The sequence below is a fragment of the Plutella xylostella genome, chromosome 22 (assembly GCF_932276165.1).
Source record: "Plutella xylostella chromosome 22, ilPluXylo3.1, whole genome shotgun sequence".
Lineage (NCBI taxonomy): Eukaryota > Metazoa > Arthropoda > Insecta > Lepidoptera > Plutellidae > Plutella > Plutella xylostella.
Window position 1 is genome coordinate 9,310,600 of NC_064002.1, and position 18,005 is coordinate 9,328,604.

General features: G+C 38.8%; 1 protein-coding gene across 10 annotated transcripts in view; it reads left to right on the forward strand.

Moving 5' to 3' along the window:
- The window catches only part of LOC105388284 (four and a half LIM domains protein 2), a 77,887-nt gene that overhangs the window by 37,555 nt on the left and 22,327 nt on the right, over positions 1-18,005 (forward strand). For 7 of the 10 annotated variants that reach the window (XM_048629203.1, XM_038122400.2, XM_048629200.1 and 4 more), the window contains 4 exons: positions 3,320-3,476; positions 3,878-4,091; positions 4,178-4,281; positions 4,557-4,700. In XM_048629203.1, the coding sequence (XP_048485160.1) occupies positions 3,320-3,476; positions 3,878-4,091; positions 4,178-4,281; positions 4,557-4,700 (619 nt within the window). Of the gene's footprint in view, positions 1-3,319; positions 3,477-3,877; positions 4,092-4,177; positions 4,282-4,556; positions 4,701-12,819; positions 13,713-13,915; positions 14,334-18,005 lie in introns of those variants that run through there. The other 3 variants (XM_011559168.3, XM_011559169.3, XM_048629201.1) reach the window with 3 other exon arrangements.

An 18,005-nucleotide genomic window follows, 5' to 3' on the forward strand; every position in this document is an offset into this window, starting at 1 on the left:
CCGCCATTTTGTTGTTGACAGGTTGACAGCACTTTCGAATAGACTATCGAATAGAATGTGCTGCGTTTTTTCCGGATCGCCCTACAGGCCTTGTATAGTTTCAAAACACGCTGACTCAACATAGTTTGACAAAGCAAAAACATTAAGAAGAGGACACAATCTGAAATGTAAGTTAAGGCTAGACTCTATACCTATGTACATATTAATTATATAAGTAGGTTCTTACTTAGGTTCTAGTTAGATTATTTGGTAATTACGGATCATAAACTTTAAGTTATGTCCAACCAGTGAGCAGCTTTTTTCAGTCTTGTTGAAATTATCTTTGCCTCTTCTTCTGAAATAAAATAACTATAGGTTCTACAAATATTGTTAACTACGTTAATTTCAGTCAGACGTGCCATTATTTAACGTTACTGTCGTCAAGATTATTCCATCAGCTACATCCCGCCACTTTACTGCCAATGAATTGCCACATGAATATCTTGAATGATCGAGATTCGTGACCCCACGCGGGGCATTGTACAGACAACATCTTAGATTAGAAATATTCGAACAAGATGGTGGGTCACATACAAAAACAAAACAAAAAACTGTCTGCATTTTGTTTAATGACAATCACTGTACCAATGTACGAACTTGGCCAGCGTGGTGGACTAGGCCCTTCATTGGAAGGAGACCCGTGCCCCAGCAGTGGGGACGTAATGGGTCGTGATGATGACTGTACCAATGAATAGAGTCATAAATCTTTAACTGATACTTATAATTTAAAATAAGAGCTCAGTGTCTACCAATGGCGTGTTATTTGACGAGACGTTCATTTTGCTCTCACTCCATCTAGTTCGTATTAAAATCGATGGATAAAATACAATGACGATGATTATGATCGTCAGTAAGACATAGGAATGTGAGCTTTGATGCATAGGTAATAAGAGTTTGGTGCGCTGTAGTAAGAACACGACAAAATATTATTAGCATATCAATATGAAGACTTTAGTTGCTACAGGGATGGATTTCAGGGAAAGTAAAATAAGGGATTTTGGAAGAAGTTATAAATAGTTATTTGTACTTCCTTACCTACTAAAGATCTACAATGCTACATCTTACAGGTAAGGAATACTAAAGTGAAGGCAGGCTTAAAACTGAACTTTGGTGTTTTGATTAAAAAATGACCACTTATACATGTTTTTTTCTAGCCTGATAAGTTGATGACATACCTAGCTTGATTTACTGCAATAACCAAAATATTATTACTGTATATCATTGGCAGGTACTTACAGTCCACCTATAAAGTCCTGACATGTACCGGTCCTTAAAGAGTGCGATTTTGCAAAGACCTTTTATCATTATCAGTTATTTAAATACGGTAACAATTATTTAATTTCCCCTTCCGTTTTCAGGACTTTATAGTTTCACTGTAAATTCATTACATCTCTGTGCTACTTACTTAGCTTCGTGGAGCGTGTTAGTAAGATCATTGTCTTATCCTTCTCTATAGCAACCAGCCTTTTATGCATGTAGGTAGGTACTAGAAAATACATTTGTTCCAACCGACATTGCCATGTGGTCACTTTTTCATTGGTCGCGGGTTGATAATGCGTTTTCAGGACCTATTTAAAAAAAAATATTCATGATTTTATATTACGATAATTAATTAATTAATATTCATATTGCAGCTTAGTTAAAGTATAACCAAGACTGTAGGCAATTAACTCTATACCTATACAGTTAAGAAACTCTATATAATTCCATAAATTATGTAGTTTAATTATATTCCGGACTACCTATGAGCTATGGGACATTGTTATGTTGACCTATGTAGGTATACTTAAAATAATACAGCTGCGTTAGTTTTCTCTGTAGCTTATGTCATGTACATATTATGTAATGTATGACCAAACTAACAATGCTTAATAAGCATTACATACTTTATCTATTCACTCGGTCACGACCGAGTCACCATTTACGATGTAAATGTAACCTTATTTAACTATTTCTGTCGTATCCATTATTATGCATTATATTTATAAGCTAGTTACATGGTAAACCAGTTTTTTGTGTTTGTGTAGCCTCATTAGTCATTAGACTATCTAGAAAAATGCTATGCTATTAACTGCAGATATGGGATGTCCACGACTTTAGAATAGAATATAGATACTAACCCCCTTATTCATAGAGAAGTTACAAAACGTTTTAACTAATAAACTGTTTTGTCCCTCTCCGACAAAGAACAATTTGTTCTTTGACAGAAAGGGACAAAACAGTTTATTAGTTAAAACGTATTGTAACTTTTCTATGAATAAGGGGGTTAATGTAAACCTCAGGAGACCCATGATAGGGCTCAAACAAAGCAGCAGTTTGCAGCCGTATAAATCTGAAAGTTGTGAATTTTTGGTCTCTGGGTCTTCAGAATTTAAGACATGGAAAAAATACTTAGCTGAAAACCCGATTTTTTATCGACCAAAAATTTTTACCTGTGAGTATATAGATAGGTCGGGATTCATTGGAAGATCCTAAGAACATTAACACTTAACATGTTATATTAACACGAATCTGTCCCGTTTTAAATATTTATTACTAGTACGACGGCACGATACGCTTCAGGCACGTGAGGAATGGATGAGTAAGAATTTTCTCTTCTTCTAATGGGACCATTAAATGCTCTTAAATAAAGGTCCACCACCCTACATAATACCTATACAAACATAATAGATTATCAGAATACAAAATAGACGGATTGCCTAAAAAACGCTTTTAACACATATACATACAGTGTAATAGGGTCACTATACTTAGCTAGTCAAGGGTTTGTCGCCGCTCCGCCGTGGTAGGATTAGCCTTTCAGATTAGCGTGTGCCGCTGACTGCTCAGGGTGCGCCGGAAGCCTCCTATATCATATACACCACCCTTCGTTAATAAATAGCAACATGTATTAGGTATATACATTATATTCCACAAACCACCACAAAACCATATATATGTACGTCTACGTTACTCGTGGAAACTCTTTTTTCATACATATCATTAATAATTTACCACCTAACCCACACGTCTCTTGTCTCCAAAAAGACCTTCGTTACTAAAATGGCCACACATCATTTTTCTCCCTCCACCCACCCAACCCTTACTCTCTGGTCTGCAGGAAGACCTGCAAGTCATGCAAGTTTCTTCCATGTGTGTGTGTGTATAGAAATAAAGAATATCTATCTAACCGTTCGCCTCTCTTGTCTCCAGGAAGACTTGCAAGTCATGCTATTTATTCCATGTACTGAAGAGATTAAGAATATCTAATCCTTCTAACCTAACCTTCTCTTATCACCAGAAAAACCTGCAAGTCATGCGGCTGCGAGCGTCTCCAGCACGCGGTGTACCACGAGGAGCTGGCGAGCGTGCGCGACCGGCTCGGGCTGCGGGAGGGCGCGCGCCCCGCCGCCCACCACGCCTACGACTGGGCGCCGGCCGGGCTTACTGCTAAACAGGTGAGCTGGTTGGATTATTTTGCCAGCTAGAGCATGGAAGCAAGATGCTGACTTCAAGACAAAAGTGTGAAAAAAGTATGCCTCTCGAAGCCGCGCGATGTATAAGTGTCAGGGAGTTAGCATCAGCTTGATCTTTTCATTCTATTATTTCATTGAAGGATATAATAATATTAATAATACTATGTAGATTATTGTAGACACTAACATAATCTTCATTAATTCTTAAAAATCACTATTTGAATAAGTAGGTCCCGCAAGAATTAAAGAATTTGTACCTAAATAAAAATCTGACTGAAACCTAGAAAACAAGGTAGACGAACCTTCGTTATTTCTGAGACATCTAGAGTAATTGGCTTGTTACGAAAATAATAAACCACAAATATATTTTATATCTATTCCAGACGGAGTTATATTGGTCATCATTAGGAGAGCGAGCGCCCACGGTGCCGGGCGCTAGTGGCGCCGCCGCGTGGCGGGCGTGGAGAACTAGAGCTCTGGCTTCACAACTACCCAGACAAGACCTCTCGCTAGCTCATTGCAACCACCTAGAAGATAAGCATCGCCAACAATACGAAGACTTCGTATCTGCTCGGAATGAAATAGCACTTGATATAGGTAAACTATTTTTTTAAAGATTTTATATGTTTTCACTGCCACCAAGCGGTGAGTAGTTGAACTAATATTTTTTTATCATTCTGCAGGAGAGGCAAGGCAACATCACGATGCTTCAACAGAATGCCTAGGCTGTAATAAGTTAATTAGAACTGGAAACATCGCTGTCCTAGCACCACGGTTAGGAGATGATGTAAGTAATTATTGTAGACTTTGGTTTTCTCTATTTTACTTTTAACGCCATCTGTGGTCTAAATAACGAACTGACTCATTTTGTCTATTTAACTTTTAACGCCATCTGTGGTCTAAATAATAAACTAATAGTTTAAACTACTCCTCACTAGATGACAGTAAAAATGATTTAGAAATTTTAAGATAGATGGCTCTGTTGATTTTAGTATTGCTATCCAATACTAGATGGTGTTACTAATGTAAACCTAAACTGAAGATCATAAAAAAATGTTTCAGGCTCTATTCCATCCAGCATGCTTTTCATGCAGTGAATGCTGTGAACTTCTAGTCGAGCTTGCGTATTGCGCGTTTGATGGGCGACTCTACTGCGCGCGGCATTACGCCGAGCGCCTAAAGCCGAGATGTTACGCTTGCGATGAGGTAAGCGAAGATGTTTTACTTATTAAAAAAATATATCAAACTAAGTAGTACCTAACTGAAAAATATCAGTAGATTATGTACTTATCCTTACTTATCGGGGACAATAATGTTTTACCGTAAAGAGAAGACATTTTTTACAAGTACTAACGTTTAACATATAAGTGTAAGTACTAAGTAGGTACATAATATGAAACTAAAAAGTCAGCAATGATTGCCACTCGGTCGATTTAGAATGAAATCGCAGCCATCCCAAATGGTACAAAACATACAATGGTTTATTCCTGGATGAGATTTGAATACCGGTGGTGTGACATTTAGCAGACATAACCCAGTAATAGGAACCTGCATACATATTGACGTGCGGGGATCTAATTCTTTGCCATTGGACTCGAACATGGCTAACCATTTTCTTATACAGGTGTAAATTTGACACTCGAACATACCAAAGTTACATTTACATACTTACTTATATTTTATCTAACTGGCTAGTCTGTGATGATGATCAATCGGTTCTTATTTTAACTGGCCACGTCAAACTGCCCCACAATGTAGGCCAGTTATAATATATGAAGCATAAACATAATTGCTACATACACTTTGTGACGTACAGACATACATTCGTATCTACCGGCGATGTTATTAATGCCAAACAGTTGGTAGACTTTCGAGCATCCATTGATGTACGAAGGGATAGTCCACTGTAAAAGATAATAGGTATTCTACATGTCATTGTAATTTTTTACTAAATCTGTGGCTGACAGATAACAATGATTATGATATAATGTTAAAACCACAAATGACCTACCTACTCAACACTGACTTCTCCTACATATGTTTATGTATAAGCCCAGCAGGATATGAGTTCGGGAACATTATTTTCATTGGAACCCGCCGCCTATTGACACAGTTGTTGAAGTTTAGTTTTAATACTACGTCGCGGTAACTGTAGATGTTCGCGGTGTCATAATGTCTATTAGTACGAGTTGTGTGATGTGGTTTCCGCCGCTCGTCGCCGCAAACTATTTGGTTCAAGTTACAAGATATATACCTAGCTAGCCTGCAGGTGCAGATTTATCCAATTGTACTTTTATCTAGTAAGTTAATTATTTTTTCTGGGAGAAACAATCAAATTGTTCACAAGTTTTTAAAAGTCGCAGAATAAGATTATTTGCAACACCCTCTACAATTTAATCCATTATTATATAGGTAGGTAGGTATATCAGTTTATTTTATAGCTTTTTTTTCGTTCTCGGCCTAAAGATAACCGAGTAACGCCCTTTCTAGATATTCTGCGGTCTAGGCATTGGATTAAGATTTAGCTATCCTACACCTCAGCAAAATGTACGCAATACCAGCATGATCGACTTATGTTTTGAATTATCTATACGGATTATTAATCGCACAAGATTATAATTTACATGTGCAACCTACATTTCAAACGGCTGATCCTCTTGCAATCAATTAGGGTACGAAAATAACCGAAGACTGGCGAAATTAATAAACGTATTGCACCTTATTTTTTGTCGATACAACAAGCTACTTCCAGCGTCACAATTTTTTTCTTTCCTGTGAGATTGATTCATATTTTCTAGTGAACTGGGTGGTCATCGTTTTCCCAAATCAATATTATATCCTAAATATATACCTACCTAGCTATAGAGAGTGTCGCAAAAGTGGTATAGTAAGCCGTGGTATATTCGGCAATAACTTTAGTAATTTTTTTCTATTTTCACGTGACTGAAATCGATTTTACAGCTATTGCCGTTGACGGAACTGAAGAGCGACCGGAGAATGTCAGCTATGATCGACACGGCTCTCAATCTACTAAATTGTGATCGATCTCTTTGAAGTGTGGTCGCCCAACTCAGTTTATAGGCACAGCTACCCGCCGTAATAAATATAATTGACGCACACACATGCGACGTCGAACCGTCCTCGGTCGCCTAGTTGGAACTCAAACCTGTTCCGGCATCTAAACGGTGCACTCCAGTCCTTGATTATAAAAAAAATTAAAGGTTTTAAAACGAAAAAGTTCGAATATCGCGCGCATAAAATTTTCTTGTGAAAAAAGTGTTGGAAGTTGGAAACGAGCGGGAAATAAAGTTTTCGTGAGTGTTTTGTTTTTTCTCGGGTGTGTAGTGTTCATTTAAATTTACCTACCCATGTTAATTAATGGTACTATAAGAAAAAAAGGTTATCCTTTACAGACACTAAAAATTTAATGATATCCCTTATTACTTTCATTTGGTATTAGACACGTAATGCAATTTATAATTTAAAATAAGTAAATTTTATTACTATGAGTTATGAGTCATGGTAAAAAACTTTTATAATTTTTGGAAACATTATTGTTATGGGAAAATCGTCAATTAACTGGTAAGCTTATTTAAAATTAGCGCGGAAAAATGACATCGGCATCACAAGTGATACCGCTATCTGACGCTAGATGGCAATACTATTTTTCAAATGCTGAATGCTTTCAAACACAAGATAGGTTAATAAAACAATGTTGATTACTCTACCGTCATTTTAAATATAATTAAATCTACGATATTTGCAGGTATAATATACCCAAAAAAATATATTGTTAGGTTCCATGAAATTAGTTAAGTTTTGTAACCAACCCTGAAAACCTTGTGTCACTTCTATGGTACCCAAAAAACAGTAAAGAATTAATTACCTTCAATACACAACCATGAAGATCTTGATTTAGTGATGATTTCGATCTTTGAAACGAATAGATCTAGAGCTTAAGTTTGTCTTAAATTGTTGGTAATGTATGTAGTTGCATGTTGTTGTTGTCACAACAAACATACCTACTGAAAACGCTTCGTTAAAGGCATATTAAAAAACTGAAACAAGAGCCGAAACTTTATAGTTATAAGCTGCCTACCATAGGTGTCCAGGGCACAAGGTTTTCAGGGAATCGGCTTTCAGAATAAACTACTCTCAGAGAACCATGCGTTTTTGCAATGTTATTTTAGCATCTATGATTGCCGCACTAAACGGGAACGGGTGATAAGTAAAAAGTTGAAGTTTTAAAATGAAACTCTAATATAAATTCCCAAAAAAGAATGGAAATTAAACATTAGTAACCCTGCCTTCGGAAAGTTCCCTGAAAAAAGCTCCAAAAATATGACTATACGATGCTGACTCAAAATTTTATTAAGTATACATTTGTTTTATGTAACTATGAAGGTAATAATAAAGCAACTAAACATATTTTTGCAAAAAAGAACAACATTTTTATTCGTATATTTTATGTCTGTAGCTACGTGTCACCAACGTAAAAATAATAGTCTACTCGACAGCTTTCGGGAAAATACTCGCGCGAAAAGTGGGAGAGCGTTATGCAAAACAACAGATGATTCTGCTAAATGCGTACGGGTCAATAACTCCTACACCGGATGAAGAGTGTGCTCACATTATTTTATATCTTAGCATGAATTACAAAGTAATGTATGATCTTGACAGTTATTAATCTAGATGGGTATTACATGCAATACTTATGTAAGAATATGATTTATTATGATTGAAATCGGCTTGAAACGTTTCGTTGCTTTATATTTTTATTTTTTTCAGCCTATTTCATCTTAAAGATGATAAAATACATAGCTGTGCTCACGACTGTAATCCCCGAAGGGGTAGTCAGAGGTGACAAGCAAGCGAGTCACCCGCTTTTCACTGTAGGTACATTTGTATACTCACGTGATAGGTTGCGAGCTGTATCGCCGTTTTTGGATGAGTGATAAAAGACTGTTGTTGGAAAACTGTTCGACGTACCGTGGTATTATATCTAACACATTAGGCATAGATACCTATATCTAATTAAACATGTAGGATGTCCTTAAAAACGCAAAACCCCAAAATCATCAACTTTTTTACGTTTAAAAACGCAATATTTTCCACCGAACATCTCTCTCGCAAATTCCTTAAAAAAGCGCAGCCAACTTTCGAAAAACAAAATTTACGTTCAAAAACAGCATCACTTTCCACCGAACATCGCTTTCCCGAGTTTCCGAACGCAGCTCCGTTGTCCCCGTCTGGCATGCCGCGTCCCTCGTGCGCACGGCCCTCGCGTGACGTCACCCGGTGTCGAGTTTCCCGCCTCCCGCCCGCCCAACGCTAAACTCGGACGCAAACTTTCACTATCCCCGAGTTACAGGAGCGACCTTGACAATTGAATGCGACTATTTTCGGAATGTGCAGTTAACTGGCTTGCAGTTAACTGATTGGATTGTCTTTGTTGCATCGTCGCTAAATATCATAATGGAGTTAGTGATAGGTACTTATACAAATAATGGTATAACCGCAGATAAATAGTAAAATAAAGTCTTTGATCCAACAATCACTGAGGTTATGTTTTTATTTACCTTTATGGACAACTTTGGACTCGGTTTGTCAGTAGATATTGAAACCAGTGGCGGATTAACCTATAAGCACGACAAGCACGTGCTTGGGGCCCCGGGCCTCCAGGGGCCCCCATCCTCTGCTGCTGTTAAATTTTATACCTACATTTTATTCATCCACAATATGTCCGATGTAATGAGTTTGCTCTGATTAAAGGGCCTACCACACGCGTAAGTATCACCACAGTTTTTCCTGCGCAGGCCGGCTTAAACACGGAATACCGTGCGTATGGTTGCTAAAGGGCCTACCACACGCGTAAGTATCACCACAGTTTTGCCTGCGCAGGCCGGCTTAAACACGGAATACCGTGCGTGTGGTTGCTAAAGGGCCTACCACACGCGTAAGTATCACCACAGTTTTGCCTGCGCAGGCCGGCTTAAACACGGAATACCGTGCGTGTGATTGCTAAAGGGCCTACCACACGCGTAGTATCACCACACGATACCCAATTTCGAACTAATATTTATAGTGACCTGTAATTCCCGACGATTTGGTCATAAACTATAGGCACTATACCTTCAGTCAGACGGCAGTCTGACATCAGGGATCCATGGAGCAGTTGATCTAGGCGCTGCAGCGTATAGCCACAGTACTCACAAGGAGAGTCGCCTCGGGGTGTTGAGACCCCTCCCTGATGTCCTGACAGGTGCCGGAGCTGTTGATGGCACGCTCACTTCCCGAAACTGACGTGCTCCGTGACTCTTTCGCACCATCGACAAGCTACCGGGCAGACGAACGTTTTCCCCCCTGTAGCTAACCACGCGCCACTACGAATCCATACCCAAGTCCGGATCCACTAGCAAGCTAGTGGAGGGCTCGAGATCCGGACGCCCGTAGTACCCTGGTCCAAACAGCCGGACTCTTAATTCCGGCTGCGCAACCCCGCACACCTCGGGTCCTGGTGGCGGGTGATCACCATTATCACCACAGTATTAACTGCACAGGCCGGCTTGTACTGTAGGTACATGGAATACTGTGCGAATCGGTGGTAAAACTGTATACCGCGCTAACCCCGCCGAGTTTTGGGTATAGCAGGCAACTAGACTTTTTTCTAGTGAAAAAATTCTAGTTGTTTGCAATCATTGAAAATATACCAGTAGAAGAAATAGTTCCTCATTGGGAATCATTGTTTCCAGTTTCCACGTCGACGAATTTGACAATAATATAATAATAATAAAAAACATTGATAGTGGTTTTATGAAGTCGGGTTTTTTTTTAAAATTATTATTATTTTATTTTATTGTTTTTATACAAATACAATACAAACACTCACACCTTGTACTAATGTACTCCCTTGCGGGGTAGGCAGAGGTGCATTGCTGCACCCACTTTTCGCCATTTATTGTTTTTAGTTTATTTTCAATAATAATTGTCAATCAAAAGTAAGATGCAAATGATACCAATAAGTCCTACTAGTCAATACGAATCATTCAAGCGTAAACACGAGGTAGTTGCTATATACCGTTGAGGAGTTCCCTTGACTGCCTTCCGTTTCCATCACCAGATCAGCTCAAGGTCACCATCATATTTTTTTGTTATAATAACTACCTATATTTACGTTCTTTTCATTAGAATCGGTTGATAAAGTGCCCAAAATGGAAATTCATAACCTGTTTTTCCCCTTTACCCACCCTTGGGGGTAGAATAAAATTCTGAAAAAAAGGGAACACCCCTGAGCTCAACCCAATACATTAAAAAAAATATTTCAAAATTGGCCCATAAACGGCGGCGGCGGAGTAATCGGTGAACATACATAAATAAACATACAGACGAATTGAGAACCTACTCCTTTTTTTAGAAGTCGGTTAAAAATGAGGCTTGCGCGTACTTAAATGTACCGTGTGATAGCTCGGCGTACCTGCGAAGTTGTAACTGTGGTGATACTTGCGCTTGTCGTAGCCTTTACGGCAAGCAAATTTTTTTAAAAATGTTTTCATCCTTTTTTATAGAAAAGTTATAGGACGTTTTAGCTATTGAACTGTTTTGTCTCTCTTTTTCAAGGAACAACTTGTTCTAAATTAGGGGCCTACACAGGCTTTGTGCTTAGGGCCTCCGATGCTCTTAATCCGCCACTGATTGAAACCACATAATTTTACCAACAAAAATACTTAAGAAGCGCGTATGTTTTTAAAGCTGTAGCTGAATCGACAATGGCAACTAATTAAAGCGTCTACCAACAGGTGGGTACGTTGTCCTCGCCGGGACTCGAACGGGTGACCTCACCGGCTTGGCAACCTCTCAACCTCGCTACCTGTGCGAGCGTCGTGCTAGTCATACTGTCATACTGCACTGAACAACACATTGGCACAATGCAATGCCCTTCCTTATTGTTATCAGAAAAAATATAAACATTAAATATTTTACTCTTAAATTTCAAACTTGAAAAATCTGATTAATTTACATGGCTTTGGCTCATTTCTGATCTACTATATTTTTTAATATAATGAAGGATGTAGGGTTGTAGATGTTGTGTATTATGATTTATGATCCTGATTTCAGTCGGTTTTTATAAAGTTGGTGCTAGAATTTTCACTATCACTGAAACGCTTTTGATAGCTTTAAGATTTTTTGAGTTCGGACATAAAATGAAGCTTTCAGTTTTTAAGCTTTTAAGTACAAGTATTACCCAAAAGTAAAGAAACAGTGATATTGTAAAACATTTTGTTATGTATTACGGACCACTAAATTCAAAACAGTCTTAATAATTTAAAATGAAATGTTGCTAAATACCAACACGACTATTTAGTTCAACTATTTGTGTCGATGGCATAATTTCTTAAAAGCGACAAAACACACGTCTGAAAGCTGTTTATGTAGGAAACTTGTAAATAAGGACCATTTTGTGTCGAATTCTCGCCATTCCATTGCCTGCTTACAGTTTTCGGTTCAGAATTAAATCCTATTTATTCTTTTAGCCCCTGTTTATGATAATTACGACTCTTACGATAGGTTTCTGAACTTTACGATATGGCTCTGGCACTTGTAGCGAAGCAATATTGATCCGTGCTACATTCGTATTACAGCATTTATTGATCAATAAATTATTACGTGGATGATCCATATTTAGGGTAATATGGAGTTGCGGTTACGATGTTTAGATTAGTATAGTTTAGTGTCATTACATGTCTTAGTACCTTAATTTATGTTTCAATTATAAAGCTCTAGATCGAAGCTAAGCAGCGTAATAGTAAAATCTGACAAATAAGAGCCGGCTCCTCTTTAATCCTTTGAAATGTTCTATTAATAAATGGTGGTATGTAGCCAAGGTTGTGATCTAATCACCGACAGATGGAGTGTTTTCTCCATCTCCCTGAACAACAGTAAAAGTCATGGCGCTGTTTTATAGCCGCTGACGTCATGCAAATCTTGATCTTGGAAAGCTTCTCCAAAAATACACATCGAGTATTATTAGCGAATACTTTATACAATCCGTAATATACATGCGAGCATTTCTTATTAAATTAACTTCCAACACATGTCCTCTCTTTATAATGTTGAAAATAGAACGCTATAAAACAACATCAATCATCAGGTTAGATCAGATTTTATCATCTGAGCAGAACCAGGCCTTGGTTAATGGCAAGAAACATCAGCTGTCACATAATTCGTATCAGCACGATTGTGTCTGGCCACTCAGCCAAACACATAGGCTAAATGTGGACTCAAATGTTTGGCAGCGTTATCACTTTTATTTCAGTTGTTCAATTCCTGCCTCAGTGTTGTATCGTTGCATCCCGCACGCCCCACGGCCCCCGCCTTCCCCACAACTTTGCACCTTATTTCGGAAATTACCCCGTCCCCGCCCACGCCCGGCCCGTAAACAGCGGCGCCTACACTTGTGTACAGTGACTGGTGATCTATAATGGGACTGTTGTTCTCCGTCATACTCTCGTACGCGGGAGCGCTGGAGGCGATGGAGGTGTTGAAGCACATCCTGGCGGGCATGCTGCCGGACTCCGACCCAGACTTCAGCGAGCTGGCGGCGCACTACACGCGCCTGCTGAACCGCGCCAGCAGCGGGGAGAAGGACAACCACTGGGGCGGCGGCGGCGGCGGCGGCCAGGGCTACCTCTGCCTCGTGGAGAACGAGGACGGCTCGCTGCGGTCCGCCTCCATCAAGTACTACGACGGCAGCGAGCCTGACTCCGCCGCCATCTTGTTCTCCACAAAGATCTCCAGCTTCGGACAGGACTCCACCGACAGCACCGCCAACGGCGACTACGGTAGTAGCAAGACTGAAAGGTACACAACCTCAACGACGAAAACCCTCCTCACTAACACTTCTGAATCGATCAATGTCGGACAACGAAACCGATCAACTACACCGTCTTATGAAAACGTTTCAGATCCCACTCATTTTTCGGAAAACTCTTTCGGGCGTAACCGAGATTCGGTCAGTCAAGATAAGAGCCAAGACGAACATAGCCGAGGAGATGATGAACTAAGCATAGGAGACAGATCAGAAAAATCTAATTCGAAAGAAAAGTTAACCTGGCATTATCGACCCCGTAGCCCTATTCCGCAATCACTGCCCGAAATACATTTACAACAATCCGAAGGAGCCGAAAAGAAGGATCCTGCTTATAGCGAAGACTTCCTAAGGTTAATATACACTCATAGTTGCGCACCGCACCACACCCCATACGTAGAGCACCATAGACCCCGCTCCGCAGTGACCTAGCCATGACATCACCAGTGACGCAGCCACTAGGAAAGTGCCCACCGCTCATCGCACCCATGCATGACGTTTGTCGCTCACCGCTCACATGTAAAATAAACCGTCTCATTGTCTTGTACGTTTGTAGATCACTTGATGGAATAAAGTACCGACCGATGCAACGAAGCGACCCGACTAACCGGCGCAGGAGTTACAAAAAGCGTCACTCGTCGTCGTCCACGTCGTCCCGGGAGTCGCGGGCGTCGCGCGAGGAGGAGCTAAAGATATTCACCTCGCTGGAGGAGGCCGAGTTCGAGCGCATGAATGACCAGCAGGGCGCGCCCGCTTTCGGAAGCACCCCTAATCTAGCGGCGCATTCTCATTCCAGAAGTCGATCGAGAGAAAATTCTAAGGAACGGAGAACTGATACGTGGAGCGTGGAGGGTTCGCTGGACAGCGCGGCCGAGGGGGAGGCAGGGGCGGGGGAGCTGCGGCCGCGGCTGAAGGACCTGCCCAAGCTGGGCTCCTTCGAGGAGCGCGCGGAGGAGGCGGAGCACCCCGACGAGGTAACCAGCGCCGCCGCGGAGTCCGACGACGACTTCTGGGGCTCAGGGGAGTAGCCGCTTCTAACGCGCACGCACCGCTGTCCATACCGAGCTTCGAAACAGCATGACTGAATGTAAAAACATATTAAACTACGATGATTTCTCCCGAGAATTTGTTTTCTTTTGCAGTAATATTTATACCCAAATAGACAACTTTGGTTACCTTATCCCCTTTGAACAGGAATGAAGGACTACTTTTAGTTTCAGCTCTAATCTGTTTGGCTTTTCGAGATTGAAATTTTTAGATTGAGTTTGTGTTTCAATTGGTTTGAATATTTATATTTAAATATCTATACCGACTAAACTTTACGAAATGGGTAAGATTAATTTGGTTGCACAATATACCTACTTCCAAAAATAAAGTGCTATTGAAGGGGCCTCGACCTATTTGTGTCACTATGAAGATGGCACGCGGCCGACTTCTAAAAGGAATCACATTTCTGCTGCTACCTCATATTATGTACAATTATACGTAAGTATACCAATCCAGGGATTTGATGACTAACAACTAAAGACACGTAATAAAGGTAATTAGCCACTCCCGAGATCCCGAGAGAGAAGTGCTTATGTTCCTTGGTTTTGCCCATAGAAAAGTATAAGTAGATATTGACTGATAAATATAATAAAAAAATTACGTGGCTGTGCAAAAATACTAGGTAGTATTAACATCCACTACATACTAAACCATCTATGTAGGTACTTTTTTAGTTAAATAGATTATAGGACCAAATGAAGTTAGTGCGATTCCGAATGAACCAAGTTTAAATTAAATACTAAGGGCGGATTCGACCAACGTCGAGTAACTTTTTACTCACGAGTAAAGTACCAGTTACTCGCGAGTAAGCAGATTTTGCATTCTACCAAACCTGAAACCAAGATAAGTAACTTATCCCAAGAATAAAATGTTATACTTACCGCCAAAATTGACCGTGTAACGAGCTTATCCGAGAGTAATTTTGTAATGGCGGCAGCACATCAGCTGATTAGAAAACCGTCATAATGACATATAAACACATCTGTCAAAACATAAACAAAAACTGTACATTAAAAGGCAAAGTCTCAGAATAACATATTAAAACATAAACAATTTCCTACTATTATAATCCATTCAAACTAAGTTGGCATGTCATTTCTATTGCATGCTTTGAAACGCAGCTATTTTTATTTTAGCTGCTTTACAGTTTCGTTCCTCGTTCATTCAATTTAATCATGGTATAACTTGGTAGAATGCAAATGTACTTATCCTAGATATTTACTCGCGTATAAATTTTATTCCGGTATAGTTATTCTCGTGTAACGTGATGTTTGGCCGAATTCACCCTTAATGTAAAAACAAAAAAAAAATTAGTTCACAATAAAAAAAAAATGCTTCCCCATATAAACTTTTTTGGTCACGTCGTGACTTTGTCGTACTTTGAGAAGTTCATTTTCTTTCGCCAGTTACCAAAATTCGTAGAAAAAGTAAAAAATAATGACACCTAGGTCATTACCTGTATCAGATAAAGTTGATAAGTTTAAGACCTGAATATTATGAGAGGGCTGTTAGTTTCGAAGATACATAAACCGAAATAGATTTGAAGACTAAACTAAAAACAAATAACTACATTGCTAGGACAATAAAAACGTAAACATTTTATTACTCTTTTAATGATGCTGTTAGAGATCTAATTTAAATTGGACAAATAGAAAAAAATATCTAAATCTTTATGACCACAGGCAGTTTGATAAGTATCCAACTAAATATAACTAGAAAAGCTATAGAAAAGTAAGTACTTTTATGCCTAAAAATATTTTAACGCTACGAACCGTGTTATTGACAATAACAAGAACATTATTTACATTTCACATTACTAAGCAATAAATAAATCAGTCATTCAAATATAATATGCACCAGCAAGATATGCAAGTATGCGAGAGTAAGCTTGTTATATCAATAAAAAAACAGAAATTAAACGGATGAACCGATTTCAATGCCTATTATTGATTGTTTGAGGGTGGCTTGAAAGTGCATTTAGTCTGATTCTATGTTTCGTAATTTTATGACAGCTTTTAGTACTCGTACCTATGTAGGTATTTTCTTTTGCAAGACTAGGATCGGATGATATCTGCTCTGATAGTTCAGATATCTTTATATACCGTATAATTAGGACTCACTATTTATCTTTCAAAATCTATCCACGTATCAGTTTTAATACTTGTAACATTTTGTCTTGCCAATACTTTACATTTAATTTGCTGAGCTTTGTGTTCCTGTCAAGGATTGTAACGTTTGTAACTAAACGACTGCTGAGACCGTGCCAAATGATCCGACCATCCGACCGTAAACAATAGTTATTTTTATGATATCGCTATGACTTTCTCGTAATATTTTCAATTTATGATTCACTGATTCAGAAAGGTCACTTTAAATTGACCTTTTCGAATAATTGCTGACACTTTGAGCTTTCAGCATCAGCTGCTGCTACCTCATGGTATTATTTTATTTCATCCTGAACTAAATCGGAAACCATGGATACTTAGATATGATGTCAGTGTATATATATGGGCAAAAAATTTAAGCACAACTCAAGACACACACTAAAAAAACTATAAGTACATTAAACTAATTTTTGCCTCATTTATTTCATCATAACGTTAGTTTTCCTTATGTTGGGTAGTTTTAAGCTTCTATCCTTAGAAACTTTTAAGTTAACGAAGTAGAAGTAAACACGTAAGTATCTCAACAATAAACAAAAACATCTCCATTGAACATTGTTACACAGAATGGCTTAAATTTTAGTGACGATACTGACGCTACAGAATGCGTGTTTACTCGTGAAAAACCTGTCTGGTCGGCGCCGGAAGCAATGATCAAATTGAAGGTAAAGGGAACCCACGTTCAGGTGTTTCATGAGCTCAGGAATGTCAGACGGAACCAGGCAAACTTAAAAATAAACCAATGAATGAAGCAGCCGACCTAGGCCTTGGAGCTAACACGAGGCAGAGCCATCGACCGAACACATTTTATTTCAACGTCCATGCTAAATCTAATATTCGCGACTTTCATCTCTTAGAAATTTTAATTTGAAATTGAGGAGTATTGAACTCATAAGTAGTTGTTATTGTTAGGATGTCGTCTGAATTTATTCTTTCTATAATCCTAAAATTATGATGTGAATATTCTTAAGTAGTTTTTGCAAAGATTACCTACCTATACCTATACTAAATTGAAACTGCCCAGCTAAAATATAATTTTTTCATCATCATATTAAATGCAATCGGATAAATTATTGCCATGGGCCCTATTATGTACTTGCACCATGGTGATGATGATATAGGAATCTGCCATTTAGTAAAAGTTGATCTTAAAATGTAGATCTGAAAACTTTAACAAAGCTATAGGTGGCTCGGCCTGTAAGCGCGTACAGACACCTTTGATGTGCAACATTCGGTCTGCTTATTGTCTTAACTAATTGAAGATAGTGTTAGACTATCTATGGGAACCTACCAGTTCATCTGAACATAGGTAGTTTTAATAGGTTATACATAGATACCATTATTACTTAGTCTTTCAAAAACGGACACATTCATTTAATAAAGCCACCAATTAACTTATTAACGGCAACAGTTTAGACACATAATAATTAACTTATT